The sequence below is a fragment of the Carya illinoinensis genome, chromosome 15 (genome assembly GCF_018687715.1).
Source record: "Carya illinoinensis cultivar Pawnee chromosome 15, C.illinoinensisPawnee_v1, whole genome shotgun sequence".
Taxonomy (NCBI): Eukaryota; Viridiplantae; Streptophyta; class Magnoliopsida; order Fagales; family Juglandaceae; genus Carya; species Carya illinoinensis.
The window spans coordinates 31,349,778-31,365,067 of NC_056766.1; the positions used below are offsets into that span (position 1 = coordinate 31,349,778).

The window sequence follows — 15,290 nt, forward strand, 5'->3', positions numbered from 1 at the left end:
ATCAAAAAGTAATGAGTTTTGCTACATACAAGTACAGTTGCGCACTAATCTGTGTACCAATACTGATTTATTCATACTTAAAATTTAAATTAACATTGTTTTTAATAAAATCTATTTTTTGACCAATCACATCACATTAGTGCACAGATTAGTATACAACTATACTTGCAACTATATTTTTCCAAAAGTAATATATGTAAAAGAAATATTTCCTGGCCATTACCTAACAGATGTTTCTTTCTTTTATTGCATTTAAAAAAACTGTTCGCAAATATATTTCGAAAAAATCAAGAAAACAAGTCCCTCTATCATACGGATATACTCAATCGTGGATAGTTTCAAAATAGAACGTAAATCCTTTAAAAAAAATAGAACTTAAATACTGGTAGTTCACTTGGGAGTGTCTAGGCCAAGCAAAGTGAAACTGAAAAATAATAGAGAATATTACTATAATTCCAATTGAAGAATATAAATAATTAAAATATATCTTTTATCTGCTTTTATTTTTAAGATAAATAATAATTTCAAAACTCTGATTCTATACTCTGGATTAAGGTCTAATGAAGAAAATTTTATATGAAAACCTTATATCACACAATTTTATTTAATTAATATATAATTTGTTATTTTTTCAGAACCGCTTTGGAGCGGTCGGGCTGGTTTCAGCCCTTTAACAGCCATCAATAAGAACATGACAGCTCGGCCTTACCCACATTAAAACTATGAAGATTACCACACGAGATTACTTCAATTTTCATCGCTACACCACTCTCGATTCCTACGTTGACGACTTGCTGAATATTCTCGATGTTGTTGGAGTGGATCGTTGTGCCCACAGCGGCTATTCCGTCTCTGTCATAGAGAATGACGCGGGAGTAAGGGTCGAAGGAGGGGAGAATGCCTTTCCAGACAGATTGGTCGGTGCCGAAGCCATGGGCAAGGACCAAGAACTTCTGTCCAGACCCTTCCACACAGAAGTTGAGGGCTTCTACTGTGCAGTTGCCCATGAGGTATAGAACATGGTGTTTATGAAACAGGGAAGATGGATGAAGCACTGCCTAAACTACCAACCCCATTCTCTGAAAAACCCTCCAATTTCTCAGAACCCCCTCTACCCAACATATTATCAGATATCTCCAAGAACCCATCAATACAAGGGGCTTTCTTCTTCTCTGTATAACCAAAATAGAAATTCAACCTCCCAAACCATTAAAACAGGATTATAAGTTTATGTTACATCGTAAAAAATAAAAATGAGCACCATAAAGAAGGAACCTTTGACAGGCATGTTTTAAGTTTCCAACTCTTTTTGATTTATTTCTTTATTTTCAGTCTGCTCATTTTGATTTCTCATCGACTAAATGAAAAGGGAGAAGTAAAGAAGTTTCTGGCTGATAATGATGGAAATGTTAGGGAAGAGAGGGGGCTCGCGTTGCCTCTGGGATAGTCATCTGGGTAGGTTGGGAGAGAATAGAGAGGGACAACGTGTGGTTTTCTCATGCAGTTGGGGCACATGGAAGCTAAAGTGAGGAGGCTACGTGGAATTCACTCATTTGATGGCTGTTATTTGAAGAAAAACAGATGGACCGATTATAAGATTAACTCTTATTTTTTACATTCTATCTTATTGCTTAAATATATGTGTATAAATAAGAAAAAAATGACAAATCACAAAGTAGAAGTGTGCAGTGTAAGACTACTTTATAGAATTTCTCGAAATCTAATTATTAAAATGAACATAAATTAAATCAATAATATATATAAGATGTTAATTTTAAATCTCATTTTAATTTTTCTCGTTTAAAATTTACCTTATTGTCCAGAGATATAATATTTATAATATTTTTCAATTGTCATAATTATTTTGTTTTATTTCATCACGGATTAATCCGGTGACGTCGGATTAATTTGTAATAGCATTAGCATTAATTAAATTCTTAAATAAAGTTTGGTTTATATATCATTTGTTGGCTTTTATTAGAGTGTTCTAACTTCTAAATGATATCAGAGCATATTCTAAATGCACGATGACCAACGGAACCCTATCATCAGAAATTTAAAAAATAAAAGTAAAAAGCAAAAGAAAAAACTGTTTACATCATAAAAGCTCCTAACATCGTAAAAGTTGCATTACTACGCACGAAAAAATTGATATAGGCTACTGACACATGCGGCCACACGAGATCTAGAACTTGAGTTTAAATCAAATAAAAAAAATACATTAAAATTTTAGTTAGAATTTTAAAGTGAATGATAATTCAATTAAAATATATTAAAATCTTATTTATTTTTATAATTTCTTTTAATTTGTTTTTAATTTCTTTTAATTTATTTCCAAATGTTTAATTTTTTTTTCTCTTCAGTAATAAATACTAAAAATTAATATATTTCAAAAAAAACTTGTAATCTTGAATAAGATACATTTTTTTAATCTTATATATTATATAATTTCTAATATATTTTCTCATTCTTTTTACAGCTTCAATGCATGGCTAGGAATATTAATATTCAGATAAGATTTTCACCCATTTCAAACAAAAAGTTAGTTGCCAAATATTAAATAGTAATGTTACATATAGTCGTAGAGTGTACAAACGTCGTATAATCGCTTTGAAAAAGAGTAGAGTCTATGATTAAAAAGTTATTTTTTTTTTCAAATAAATCCTGTATTAATTCATTTTTTTCAAATAGACTATACAACACTTAAACAATTACGACTATAAATATCATTTCTCAATACCAAATACCACAATCACAAACCACAGTTTTTTCAAAACCGCCATCCCATTTCCACTGTTCTATTTGTCTTTTGGTTGAAGAGTCAAAAGTTAATATAAAGCCCTTAACCGTTGAAAATGAAATGACAATTTTCATATCATCAACTAAATTATTAACGGATAAAATACATATAGCCCCTATACGTTCTCTACGACGTCTCTACTTTTCGCTTTAATTGCTGCTTTTCTTTCACTTTGTCAGTTTAACATGACTATTAATGCCTGGGATCTATGTTATATAAAAGTTTCAGGGTATGATTGCTTGAACAAACATTAACAACTGGCTTGCAATGCATTTTAGCTTTTACAATTATGATCATGAATTCTAAGGGCGCTTGCTATCACGGGTGCTACATGTGGGAAAACAGCCTTACCATCAATATCTAACTTTGGATTCTATTATTCTCTGCTTTCACGTCAAAGCGCATGGAAAGTACTCACAAAAGTATAGCCATCCTATCGAATTGATGAGTTAAAAATTAATATATTTAAAAAAAAAAAAACTTGTAATCTTGAATTAAGATACATTTTTTTAATATTATATATTATATATTTTCTATTATTATTATTATTATTATTATTATTATTATTATTATTATTTACAGCTTCAATGCATGGCTAGGAATATTGATGCAGGGTGATCCGAGACAGATGATGCTGAGCTGTCAGATTGCACCTTGATGGCGCTGAGATACCATGAGTTGGCAGATTAGCACAAATATGAAAATTGATTGTGATATATTTCTAATTAGGGCCGTTTTGAGTGCATTTCAGTCTTTTAACCATAACTTTAGCTACGGGTGTCGGCTTGTGGACTGATTTTGGTTACACGATTTTTAGCTATAACAATTCGATTTGTGGACTGATTTTAGAGATTGCTTGATTTGATAATATTCTGTTAAACCCTAGAGACTTTTCTCTTTATGTTTTTGGATGATTTTCTCCTGTTCTTTCCTGTGAATCATCTGTTAAAATTAACTTATAGGATAATCGCTATTCTATCTGGCGTCAAATATTCAGATAAGATATTCACCCATTTCAGGCAAAAAGTTAGTTTCTCTTTTAACATCTATCTCTTTTAACATCTATTTCTTGGCTCTAGTTGATGAATATTTATTCCGTCAACTGATCTTTTATCTTGCAATAGTCCACAAGTCATAAACAGTTAGTACATAACGTGTCCTGGAACAATACATTACCCAGAGATAGAAGAGAAAATAAAAAAGTGGGTCACGGGTGCTACATGTGGGAAAACAGCCTTACTATCAATATCTAACTTTGGATTCTATTATTCTCTGCTTTCACCTCAAAGCGCATGGAAAGTAATCACAAAAGGATATCCATCCTATCGAATTGATAAGTTAACAACATATTTTCCCTTATAAATTGACCGACAATATTTACAAACTCAAAGGAACATCCTAGTTCTCTCCTTTTTTTTTTTTGACCCACATCTCTATAGTTGCACCTTTCTTATGAAACATTTATCATAAATATAGAGAAGATAACCGCATCTTATTAAATGACTTTACGAAAATTACTAAAAAGTTTCATTCTATCTTTTTTTTAACTCGTTTGACTCATTTGTCTACAACCATCATATTTAAATATAATTATATATCTTTAAGTATGGATTATTAAACGAAAATAATTCATGATCTTATTAAATGATTTTATAAAAGTTATCAAGAAGTTTTATTATCTATTTTTTAACATGTTTGATCTACTTATTTACAACAATAGTATATAAATATTAAATGTATTTAAGCATGGATTATTAAATAAAAAATAATAAATTTTATTAAATTATTTTATTATTATTTATAAATTGTTTTATTAAAATTAATATATTTCACATCTCGTCGAGGCTTTATTTTCAAAAGAAATCTCATTTCTACTGCTATTCAAACGAGACATTATTACTGCTTAGACCGAAGTAATCACTTTAAAGAGCATTGAAAGTCACAAAAGGTATAATCATTGGGCAACGTACAGCACATATTCCATGTTTTTAGGCTTTCGGCTCCATCCTTCAGACCAAATTGATGATCAACCGCCTGGCCTACTTGATGAGGATTAACATCGCACAATATTGTGTGCATTTAAACGTGAATTATTAAATAAAAAATAATACATTTTATTAATTGATTTTATAAAAGTTGTTAAGAAGTTTTTTTTTTTGTATTTATTTTTAACACCTTTTATCTATTTATCTATAATAATTATATATAAATGTTATGTACATTTAAGTGTAAATTATTATATAAAAATAATACATTTTATTAAATAAATAACTTTTCCATCGAGATCATGAATGCATTCTTCTCGTAACTCTGTTTTCTTTTGTGTTTATTATAGCTTAGGTTGTATTATCTTATTATTATCTATTTATTATTTATAAGGTATTAGAAATTTTTTATTTTTTATTATTTTTTAAATAATTTTTAAGAAAAAATTAAAAAAAATATATAATTTTATTAATAATCACTTTCTTAACTATTAAGTAAAATAAAAAATTAAAAAAAAAATCAAATAAAAAAATAATAAATAAATAGTAAAATGATAATAACCTTATCATTTTCTAATAAAAGTATTGGTAGCTGCTTTTTAGATTGATAGGGCAAACTATTACCACTTTACAGCCCAAGAATCACGAGTTGGCACCTACTCATTGTGTTACAAGATAAGATTGGATGTCACTGCCATAGCGTGATTCTCGGATTGTGATGAAGTAACAATTTCTTTATTACACAGCGCTTTATTTGATTACTTAGTTAATTTTTTTTATTTAATAGTTAAAAAAGTAATTTTAAATATATTAATTTATTTTTTTATTTTTTAAAAATATTTAAATATATTAAAAAATTAAAAAACGATACTACTATAGTAGAGTAGTACCGCTCCAAAAGTATATCACTTAGGAACACATTTCCCATATTTTATCCGATCAAGTTAAGAACACATTTTTTATAAAATCAATCTGTTTAAAATCACTTCTTCATTTACTACATAAAAATAAAAAATAAAAAGTTACCTAAACGGTTAAATGGAGCACTGGTACAATAAGGAAACTGTTATTACGTCACAGCCCAAGAATCACGCTATGCAGCTGGCACCGAATACTATCTTGTAACGCAACGATGGTGCACCATTTCCCTACCCTCCTCTCGCTCTTTAAGAAGACTTTCTCCCTCGTCCTCTCCACTCACTAAGAAAGGTTAGAGAGAGAGAAACAGAAAGTTGGGAAAACAGAAAGCGAGCAGAGGGAAAATAGTAATTGTAACTCAGGTGTGAAAGATGTCGAAGGAAGTGAGCGAAGAGGGTCATAGCCACCACCATGGCAAAGACTACGTCGACCCTCCACCCGCACCTCTCATTGACATGGCAGAACTCAAGCTCTGGTCTTTCTACCGATCACTCATCGCCGAGTTCATCGCAACCCTCCTCTTCCTCTACAAAGCCGAGTTCATCGCAACCCTCCTCTTCCTCTACATCACCGTAGCCACCGTCATCGGCTACAAGAAGTCCGATCCCTGTAACAGGGTCGGCCTTCTCGATGTGGCTTGGACTTTTGGAGGCATCATCTTCGCCCTTGTCTACTGCACCGCCGGTGTCTCTGGTAAAACCTCCCATCGCTAACCTTGAATTGATTATCGCCTCCATAGATCCATCCATGGAATTATGATCTCTTCTTGAACTTGAGAGGGAAAGATATACAAAAAGATTATACAATATAAACTTATAAACTATCTAAGATTATACAATATAAACTTATAAACTATCTTATTTTATCTTATATAATTATTATAATTTTTACAAATATTTATACAATATATAATAAATAATTCTACTTTTTCAAATCTTAAAATAAAATTAATATTAAAAAATTATATTATAACAATATTTTATTAAACTTTAAAGAAAACATCTCATCTGAACTATATAATCAAATGAAACTTAATTTTATTTGTTGATTCTTATATGTACTTTGGAATTGATATTTCATAAAGAGAACTGCTACAGATTTATACAAATAGATTATTTAAAGTAAACTCACAAATTGATGTAGTTTCATGAAATTTATTAAATATATTCTATAATAAAAATAATTTTATAATCTAATACATAACATCAAGCCACATGATCAGTTTGTAGATTTATTTTTTATGTAATCCTTTTTGTAACTAAGTATTTTCTTTTCAAAATTTAATCGTCCAACATCAATCCCTAATTATTAGATGACACTACGAAAATTGCTAAGAAGTTTCATTATATTTCCTTTTAACACATTTAACCCACTTATATTACTTTTTAATTAAGATGCACGCATGATTCCTTGATTTCTTGTCGTATATAATACAAAATAAATTTAATATACTTTATGCATCTTTGAAACATTTAAAAAATATATTTATAATATTTAAAAATAGTGAATACATTTATGTATTGCATTCATGCATTGGATGGCTCTGCCGTCACATACTCTGTTCATATTTAAATATCTGTTCTGTTCTCTTTTGTTCTTCCTTCCTCCTCTGCTCTTTCCGCTCCTTTATGGTATCAGAGCCATCTTTTGGCTCTTGGTGATTAATAGTTTGTAGTTATTTGGTGATTAATAGTTCGTAATTACTCTTCATTTCACTTGTCTTGTTGTTCTTCAAACCAAAAACCGAGCTCCTACTTTGTCCAGTTAACTCTGGACTTGTCAAGAGGCTTACTGTCTTGTAAGACCCGTTGCTAGGAGAGCGTAGGGCAATTAGAGGCCAGGGTGATATTAGGTATAAGAGTATCTAGGACTTCTGAGGTGTGAGACACTGTTTTGATTAATAACAAAATGAGTAGAAAGTTTAGATCTAATTCAACTATTAGTTCCAGGACTGTACCCCCGGATATCATTAATGAGGAAGACTTTTCTGTTGATTTGAATCGATGGACTATTCCACCGATCCAATCAAACCAGTTTGAAAATAGCATTATTGGAATGATTCAATCTTCTTTATTCAATGGTCCTATTTATGTTGATTGTCTTCTTGATTTACCTCTTATTTTGGATGATCATAATATTTTAAAGGCTTTAACTTTAAATATTGCTACTTTTGGTTATGACATGGTCAAAGGTAGCAAACCTCTTGCTGTTATTTACTGTATTTATTACAGGGTTTTAAAGAGATAAAACTGTTTTAAATTCTAAAAGCTGTTTTAAAATCTACAAGAGATAAAACTTTGTTAATTCAATTGATGCGAACATTAAGGTTCCAAAAATGATTTTCTGGAAAGACATTACCCTTCCCAGAGAATGGATTTTAGAACATGAAATTCTTCCTGCCAGAGTTTTGATCAAACTCCAGCACCTAGTCTATGAAGAAATTTTTTTGTTGGATCCAGATCTTTTTTTGTTAGTTTTGTTTTGAAAAATCCATTAAGAAGAGATCAAAATCTCAATATATTTCTAGAAGATTCTGCAAAAGCTGCCCAACCTGTTTTAAACTATTCCGATTTAAAATTGAAGACTTTCCACATCCTCTTAGATACTTCTGCTTATTATTCAACAAAGAATGTTGAAACATCCAAGGGCAAATCCATCAAACTATTGAAAAACTTTTGATTATTTTACCAGAGACAAGGCCAAGAGTTGATTTTCAAACAAAACCGCCAAGACTCTTGATAAAATTAATCAAATGCTCAAAGAAATTAAACGAGAAAAACCTTCCACTAGTGCTTTAACTAGCAAAGAAGAGGAAGATAGTTTTGTTCAAACTACAGATGAAGATTCCTCTGATAGTGATTCATCAACTTTAAAAAATATTGATTTACTTGAAAAGAATTTTCAAGATTTTGATTTAAATCCTGAAATTGCCGGGCTTTCTTCTAAACCAAATCCGATGAGTTTTACGAAGAACTGGTATTCAAAACCTACTCTTCCTGATTTACAATTTGAAAAAAAGATTTTTCAATCTGAATTTTCTTATTCGGCTGACAAAACTTACGAATGGAATATTGATGGAATGTCTGAACAAGAAATCCTCAGTACCATGAGTAAGATGTCTCTTGTTGCAAATGCTTATATTAACAATAATATCAGAGAACCTGATATTGTTATTATTTTAACTACTGGTTTTACTGGAATGATCTGTAACTGGTGAGATAAGCACCTTACTATGGTGACCAGAGAAAAGATCCAACATGCTGTCAAAAAAGATGACAATGGATCACCTCTTTTCAATCCAGATGCAGGATTTGCACCACCTGATGGTGTTAATACTTTGATCTATACTATTATTAAACATTTTATTGGTACTCCTTCAAATATTTCAAATCGTGTTAGTGATTATTGGAATAATTTACGATGCCGTCAGATGTCTGATTATCGATGGTATGAAGATGTTTTTATGTCCAGGGTAATGCTTCATAATGATAGTCAGAAGCCATACTGGAAAGAAAAATTTATTGATGGTTTATCTCATTTATTTGCTCTCAAAGTCAAGGATGAACTTACTAATATCTCGGGATTTCTCAATTAGAATAATTACACCTATGGTGATATTTTCAAGGTAATTAAGAGGTTTGGTATTAGTATGTGCAATGATCAAAAATTGCTTCGTCAACAATTGAAAAATAGTAAGAAAGTCAAATACGAAATGAGAACATTTTGTGAACAATTTGGCCTTCCTCCTATTGCTCCTTCTAGACGAAAGCATAAACATTTTAGAAAGTTTTCTAAACCTCATGGTGGTAAAAGGAGAAAATCCCATGATGATTTTTATAAAAAACCATTAAATAGAAAATCTTTTTATAAGAAAAAGAATTTTCAAAATATTTCAAAAGGAAAATGCTTTAATTGTGGCAAAAATGGACATTTTGTTGATAAATGCACCCAAAAGCCTAATAAACTAAAAAATAAGTTTAATGAGTTGAATATTATTGTCATAGATCAAGAAGAATTGTTTCAACTCTTAGAAATAAAGGCTTCTTCCTCTGACATTAATGAGTTCAGGTCTAGTGATTGAGAATATCACTTAGACACTGGATCCTCTGATTCTCCCAATATTAAGCTTGATTGTAATTGTAATGATTCTTGTTGTAAGCCTACGATTAAAACAATCAATGTTTTAACCAAAGCTGAAGAACAAGAAAATCTTTTGCTAAACCTGATTTGCCAAATACAGGATCCAGAGCTCAAAGAAGAATATCTTCTTAAACTTAAGAATACTATGGTTCGTTCAGAATCAGAATCTTCTAAACAAAGGATCAATTTTCAAGATACTTTAGAAAGGTTTCAAAAGAAAAAATCTAAAGAAATTTCTACACATGATTTACAAAATAAAGTTAATTTGATTAAAAAAGAAATTGTTGAACTCAAAACTGAGATCAATAATCTCAAAAGTTCAAATATTACTATAAAACAAGAAATTTTATGTTTTAAAATTGATAAACACTTTTATCATGATACTCCATTTGAATAGGAGCAACCTCTTATTTCTGAGAAAACTGAAGAGAAACCTTCAGAAAATCAGATTGCTTTAATTCGTCGTTCTATTCCCCCTAAATGGTTTTTACGTGTTAATATTGTTGTTTGTCATGAATTTAAATTTTCTGTTGTTGCTATGATTGATTCCGGATCGGATATGAATTGTATCCAAGAAGGATTAGTACCTAGTAAATACTATGAAAAATCTGCTGAAAGATTATCTGCGGCAAATGGATCCCAGATGAAGATCACTTATGAGCTCAACAATGCTCATGTTTGTCATGTTTTAAAATTCTTTCTATTTTAGTCCAAAATATGTCCCACAAGGTCATATTAGGAATTCTTTTTATCTCTGCTATATATCCTTTTATTTATGTTAAAGATTGAATCACTACTGATCCTTTTGGACAAGTGAAATTTAAATTTGTTTCAAAATTTGAAATTGACACTGATAAGAGTTTAGAATCTTTGTTTTCAGCAAAAAACCAACATTTGAATTTCTTCCAGCAGGAAATCAAATTCAAAAAGATTTCTAAACAATTGTCTAGTCCCCTACTTCAATCAAGAATTGCTGATTTTAACAAACGATTGATTTTTGATGTTTGTTATGATTTTCCAAATGCATTTTGGCATAGGAAAAAACAAGTTTCTTTACCTTATGTTAAAAAATTTTTTGAAAAAAATATTACAACTAAAGCTCGCCCTATTCAAATGAATAGTGAGACTTTAGAATTTTGTAAAAAGAAATCAATGATTTACTTGATAAAAAAATTATTAGACCCGTAAGTCTCCCCTGGTTATGGTGGCATTCAAAAACAAATTATTTCACCAGGCTCATCTGAACAAATTGTTCGATTCCATTGAATCATGCACAACATAATTATAGTCCTATTTAAAAATAAATACTAGCTATAGTACTATGCATTTCTAAATTTTAAAGTGATTAATTAAAAAAAAGTTTAGAAAAAGATGGTCAAAACATTGCATCAAAACATGTTTTTGCCCGATGGCAAGCTATTTTAAGTGTATTTGATTTTGATATTGAATATATTAAAGGTTTAGCCAATTCTATTCCTGATTTCCTTACCTGTGAATTTTTGCAGCAACCATGAGCAAGGAAAAGGACAAAGGAAAACAGATCGTTGTAGAACCACCAAAACCTGTTTCAACCAAACCTGGTTCACCTATTGAAATTGCTAATAGATTTACTACTTTAGGTAGTACCTCAAAACCTGCTTCATTTGCTTCAACTGTTTCCACCACATACATCAAAAAAATGTGTTCATGGAATCTGTTCTATATTGAATCTAACCGATCAATAGATGCAGACCCATACAAAATTGCTACCAGATATTTTCCTCCAAACTTTCACTGGATCCCGGAGAATCTAATGAAGAATCTCCAATATTACTGCAGTATTCTGATTCTCACTAATTCCCTTGTTATAAAACCAATCTATGATCAAACTGACAGCTCCAAACAAATTTCTCATAGTGCTTATATTTCCCAACTCATCACTGAAGAAGATTGGGGTGCACACTCCTCTACTTCTAAACAACTCCTTGATTCTGATATAATCTACAATTATTATGATTATATCGATGCCTGGTTCAAATTTATGTTGTTCCAAACCCCTGAAATGTCTCATTCATGGATTCTTAACTTTGACAAAAAATTCAAAGGAAAGTTTCCATTATGGTTCAACAAATGGTGGCATGAATTTGGCCTCATTCCTGAAATTTTCCCTGAAGAGCTTCAACAAGCTTTTAAATGCTTCCAAAATGAAATTCCTGCAAGATTGGATAGATATATGGCAAAATTTCCATATTCTCTTCACTTTTGCAAATGGTTCAAAACTCCATGGATCTTAAAATGGTCTTATGAAAAAAATGGAGATATGTTAATGAGATACACTTTTGTCAAGTGGTGGGACAAGTTCCCTCACATGCAAAACATTATTAACTCTGTTATAAAAGAGTTCTCACAGGCTGCTCCAGATCTAAAGAACTCTGAAGATTTTCTTGCTATTGACCGATCATCGCTAATCCAGGCACCAGCTGTTTCAACAAAAGAGAAAGCAACTGCTTCCTCTTATGAGAAATCTGTTAAATGCTCTAAATCCAAAAAGAAGAATGTCCTTAAAGGACTTACAAAAAAGGATCTGATTTACCTGCTTCAACAATTGGTGAAAGAAGATAATTCTGACTCAGATAATTCAGAAGCATCTTCAGTAGCCCCATACAGTAACTGCTTTGTTCACGATTCAGAAGACACTTCAAGACTATCTGATGACTGATCCAATCTTGCTTCACAGGCTGACAACTCAAGACATTGAATGACAGCCACAATGCTTCCATGTGGATGAATACACTGTTCAATCACGGACCAATATTGTTTACTATTTGCTTTCGCTGTAATGCTTTCACTATTTACTTTCACTGTATCCCTTTAATAATTGTATACAGTGCTTCTTTGCTCTATAAAAGGAACGTCTGACTTCAGACTTAGGCAAAACTCATTAGAGCATTTGCTTCACAACTCTAGGTATCATTCCCAGAGCCTTCTTTTCTCTCCCTCCTTCCTTCTCTTCTTCTTCATCCCTAATCTCTCCACCTGTTGTAGTCTTGTTTACTTCTAACTTGTTTATATTCAATACAAGTTGTTTACCTCCATTATTATTTTCAGCATACATTCATACATGCAGGTTTTGCCGCCTATTCATTTTTGCAATCATGTTTACATTTCTGTACTACATTGATACATTGGACTGCTCCACATACTCTATTCATATTTAAATATCTGTTCTCTTTTGTTCTTCCTTCCTCCTCATTTTTAAATATTATAAATCAAAGATCAAATTGAAGATTCCAAATATTTACAAGCAGGTGCATGTAAGAGTACTATTTATGTAAAGGAGGGACAGGGGAGCTCATGTTGGGACTCGTACGCCCACATACCCCACATACACAGTTTCTAAACATGCCCTTGCTATATCAATTTCTATACTTATGGGTTCTTCTTTATTGATTTTCTTGAGTGGAAAACAGTCTTTCCTCTTTATTTTTTTTTCTTTTTTTTTTCCTTACAATTTTTAGTGCTTTTAGACCGAATTTAGCACATCAAAGTGCATAGAAAGGCACAAAAGGAACATCCCCGGTTCTCTTCTTTTTGTGATCCACATCTCTATAATTGCACCTCTCTTGTGAAGGACTTATCAAACATATAGAGAAGATGACCACTTCTTCCATGGCCTTACAAGGAGCTTCTTCCTCTCTCCGGTCCTCTTCTTCTTCCGTCCGTCCATGGACTCATGACGTATTCTTGAGTTTTAGAGGTGAAGATGTTTGCTAAAAATTTATTTCTCATCTACACCGTGCTTTGAATGAAAGGAGAATCAACACTTACATAGACGACGAGCTCAAAAGAGGAGAGGAAATTTCGCAGGCACTATTTCAAGCTATTGAAGGGTCAATGATTTCTATCATTGTACTATCTAAAAACCATGCAGAATCTAAATGGTCCTTGAACGAACTATTGAAGATCCTTGAGTGTAAGGAAATAGTAAAACAAAATGTTCTACCTGTATTTTACGAAGTAGATCCATCAGATGTAAGACATCAAAAAGGAAGTTTTGGAAAAGCATTCTCTAAACTTAAAGACAGGTTCGAGGGCAATGAAGAAGTGCTGAAATGGAAGGCAGCTTTAAAGGAACTAGCCAATATGTCGGGGGTTGAATTAAAGAATGACAGGTATTCTAATTTCTTTGAATATATATATATATATTTATGTGTGTGTGATGTTAAAGCGAACTTTATGAAGAAAACTCAAACAATTTCTTTTTTTTTTTTTAAAAAAAGAGTCAGAGCCACATGTCCAAGAGTGGCCCCTCCCCAATTTTATTAAGAAAACCTCACTTTTGGCGGAGGAAAACCATGATTACAACTTAAGAAAGAGAAAAATGCCATAACAGATTAAAAAAAAAAAAAAAACTACCCAGAACAAGTTCTTAATCTAAGATAAGAGCACCCACTCTTATCCAAACGAAAAATGCCCCTAACTAACTGAGGTAAATCTGAACTCTTATTCCATGTTTTATTAACTCCAGCAGCGCCCAATCGTGCAAAGCCATCAGCCAAAGAATTACTCTCCCTATAAACATGTTTAATCCGAAATGTCATTCCTTCAAGTAGGCTTAACAACTCCTCCCAGTAGTCTTCCAAATACCAAAGACCACATCTTTTCTTCAGTAGCCAATCTATCACAAGCTTCGAGTCCATCTCGATATCTACCTTGTTTAAACCCAGAAACCTTACAATCCGGATTCCTTGAAGCAGCCCCATAAATTCAGCAAAGTTATTGGTCCGATTGCCAGTGTTTATAGCAAAACCAGAAACCAAATTTCCTCTAAAATCTCTAATCACTCCTCCTGCCCCCGAAATACCCGGATTACCCAATGAGCTGCCATCCACATTCAGTTTATACCATCCTTCTTGGGGTCTCATCCATTTAACTATATGTGACATAAACCGTCTTTGCTTAGACGGAATTTGAAAACAACTCAGAATCTTTTCGTCCTGTGATGACCAACTTGCTGATGCCTTAAGATTCTCCCCTACCGAGGCCAACCAATATACGATCGAATGCCAAATGGATTGGATAGACTCCTGCCGATTCTCCATTCTAGCTGTACATCGTCGAATCCATAATCTCCAGGTGATAATGCTAGGCAACATGAATTAATTGGCCACTCTGAGAAGAATGTTTAGCACGCCTATACCAGAATTCCACTTTTTCTCTCCATGATTTACCTTCCAAGCAAGGCATCTCCAGCTTTATAGAATACATGCACCAAATCTGTTCTGCAAAATCTCCAGTTGCCAAAACATGGTTATGATCTTCATAGCTCCCTTCACTGCAGCAATCACACTTTGATGTCAATGGAATTCTTGTTTTGCACACTCGATCATCTACTGGAAGACAGTTATGTTGAGCTTTCCACATAATTATTGACATTTTCCTCGGTAAGGCAGGGTTCCACAACCATT

General features: G+C 31.9%; 1 protein-coding gene across 1 annotated transcript; it reads left to right on the forward strand.

Moving 5' to 3' along the window:
* Positions 1–5,930: 5,930 nt before the first annotated feature.
* On the forward strand, positions 5,931–12,783 carry LOC122297650. Its single transcript, XM_043107768.1, has 3 exons — positions 5,931–6,206; positions 6,243–6,396; positions 11,349–12,783. The coding sequence occupies exons 1-3, from the start codon at positions 6,075–6,077 to the stop codon at positions 12,539–12,541; spliced, it is 1,479 nt and encodes a 492-aa protein (XP_042963702.1). The 5' UTR covers positions 5,931–6,074; the 3' UTR covers positions 12,542–12,783.
* The last annotated feature ends 2,507 nt before the right edge of the window (positions 12,784–15,290 follow it).

Excerpts from the sequence above, each read along its gene's own strand:
- LOC122297650 (XM_043107768.1), top strand. The coding sequence starts at position 6,075 with ATGTCGAAGGAAGTGAGCGAAGAGGGTCATAGCCACCACCATGGCAAA. Across the intron at positions 6,207-6,242 it reads ACCGATCACTCATCGCCGAG|TTCATCGCAACCCTCCTCTT; the intron begins TTCATCGCAACC and ends TACAAAGCCGAG. Across the intron at positions 6,397-11,348 it reads CTGCACCGCCGGTGTCTCTG|CAACCATGAGCAAGGAAAAG; the intron begins GTAAAACCTCCC and ends GAATTTTTGCAG.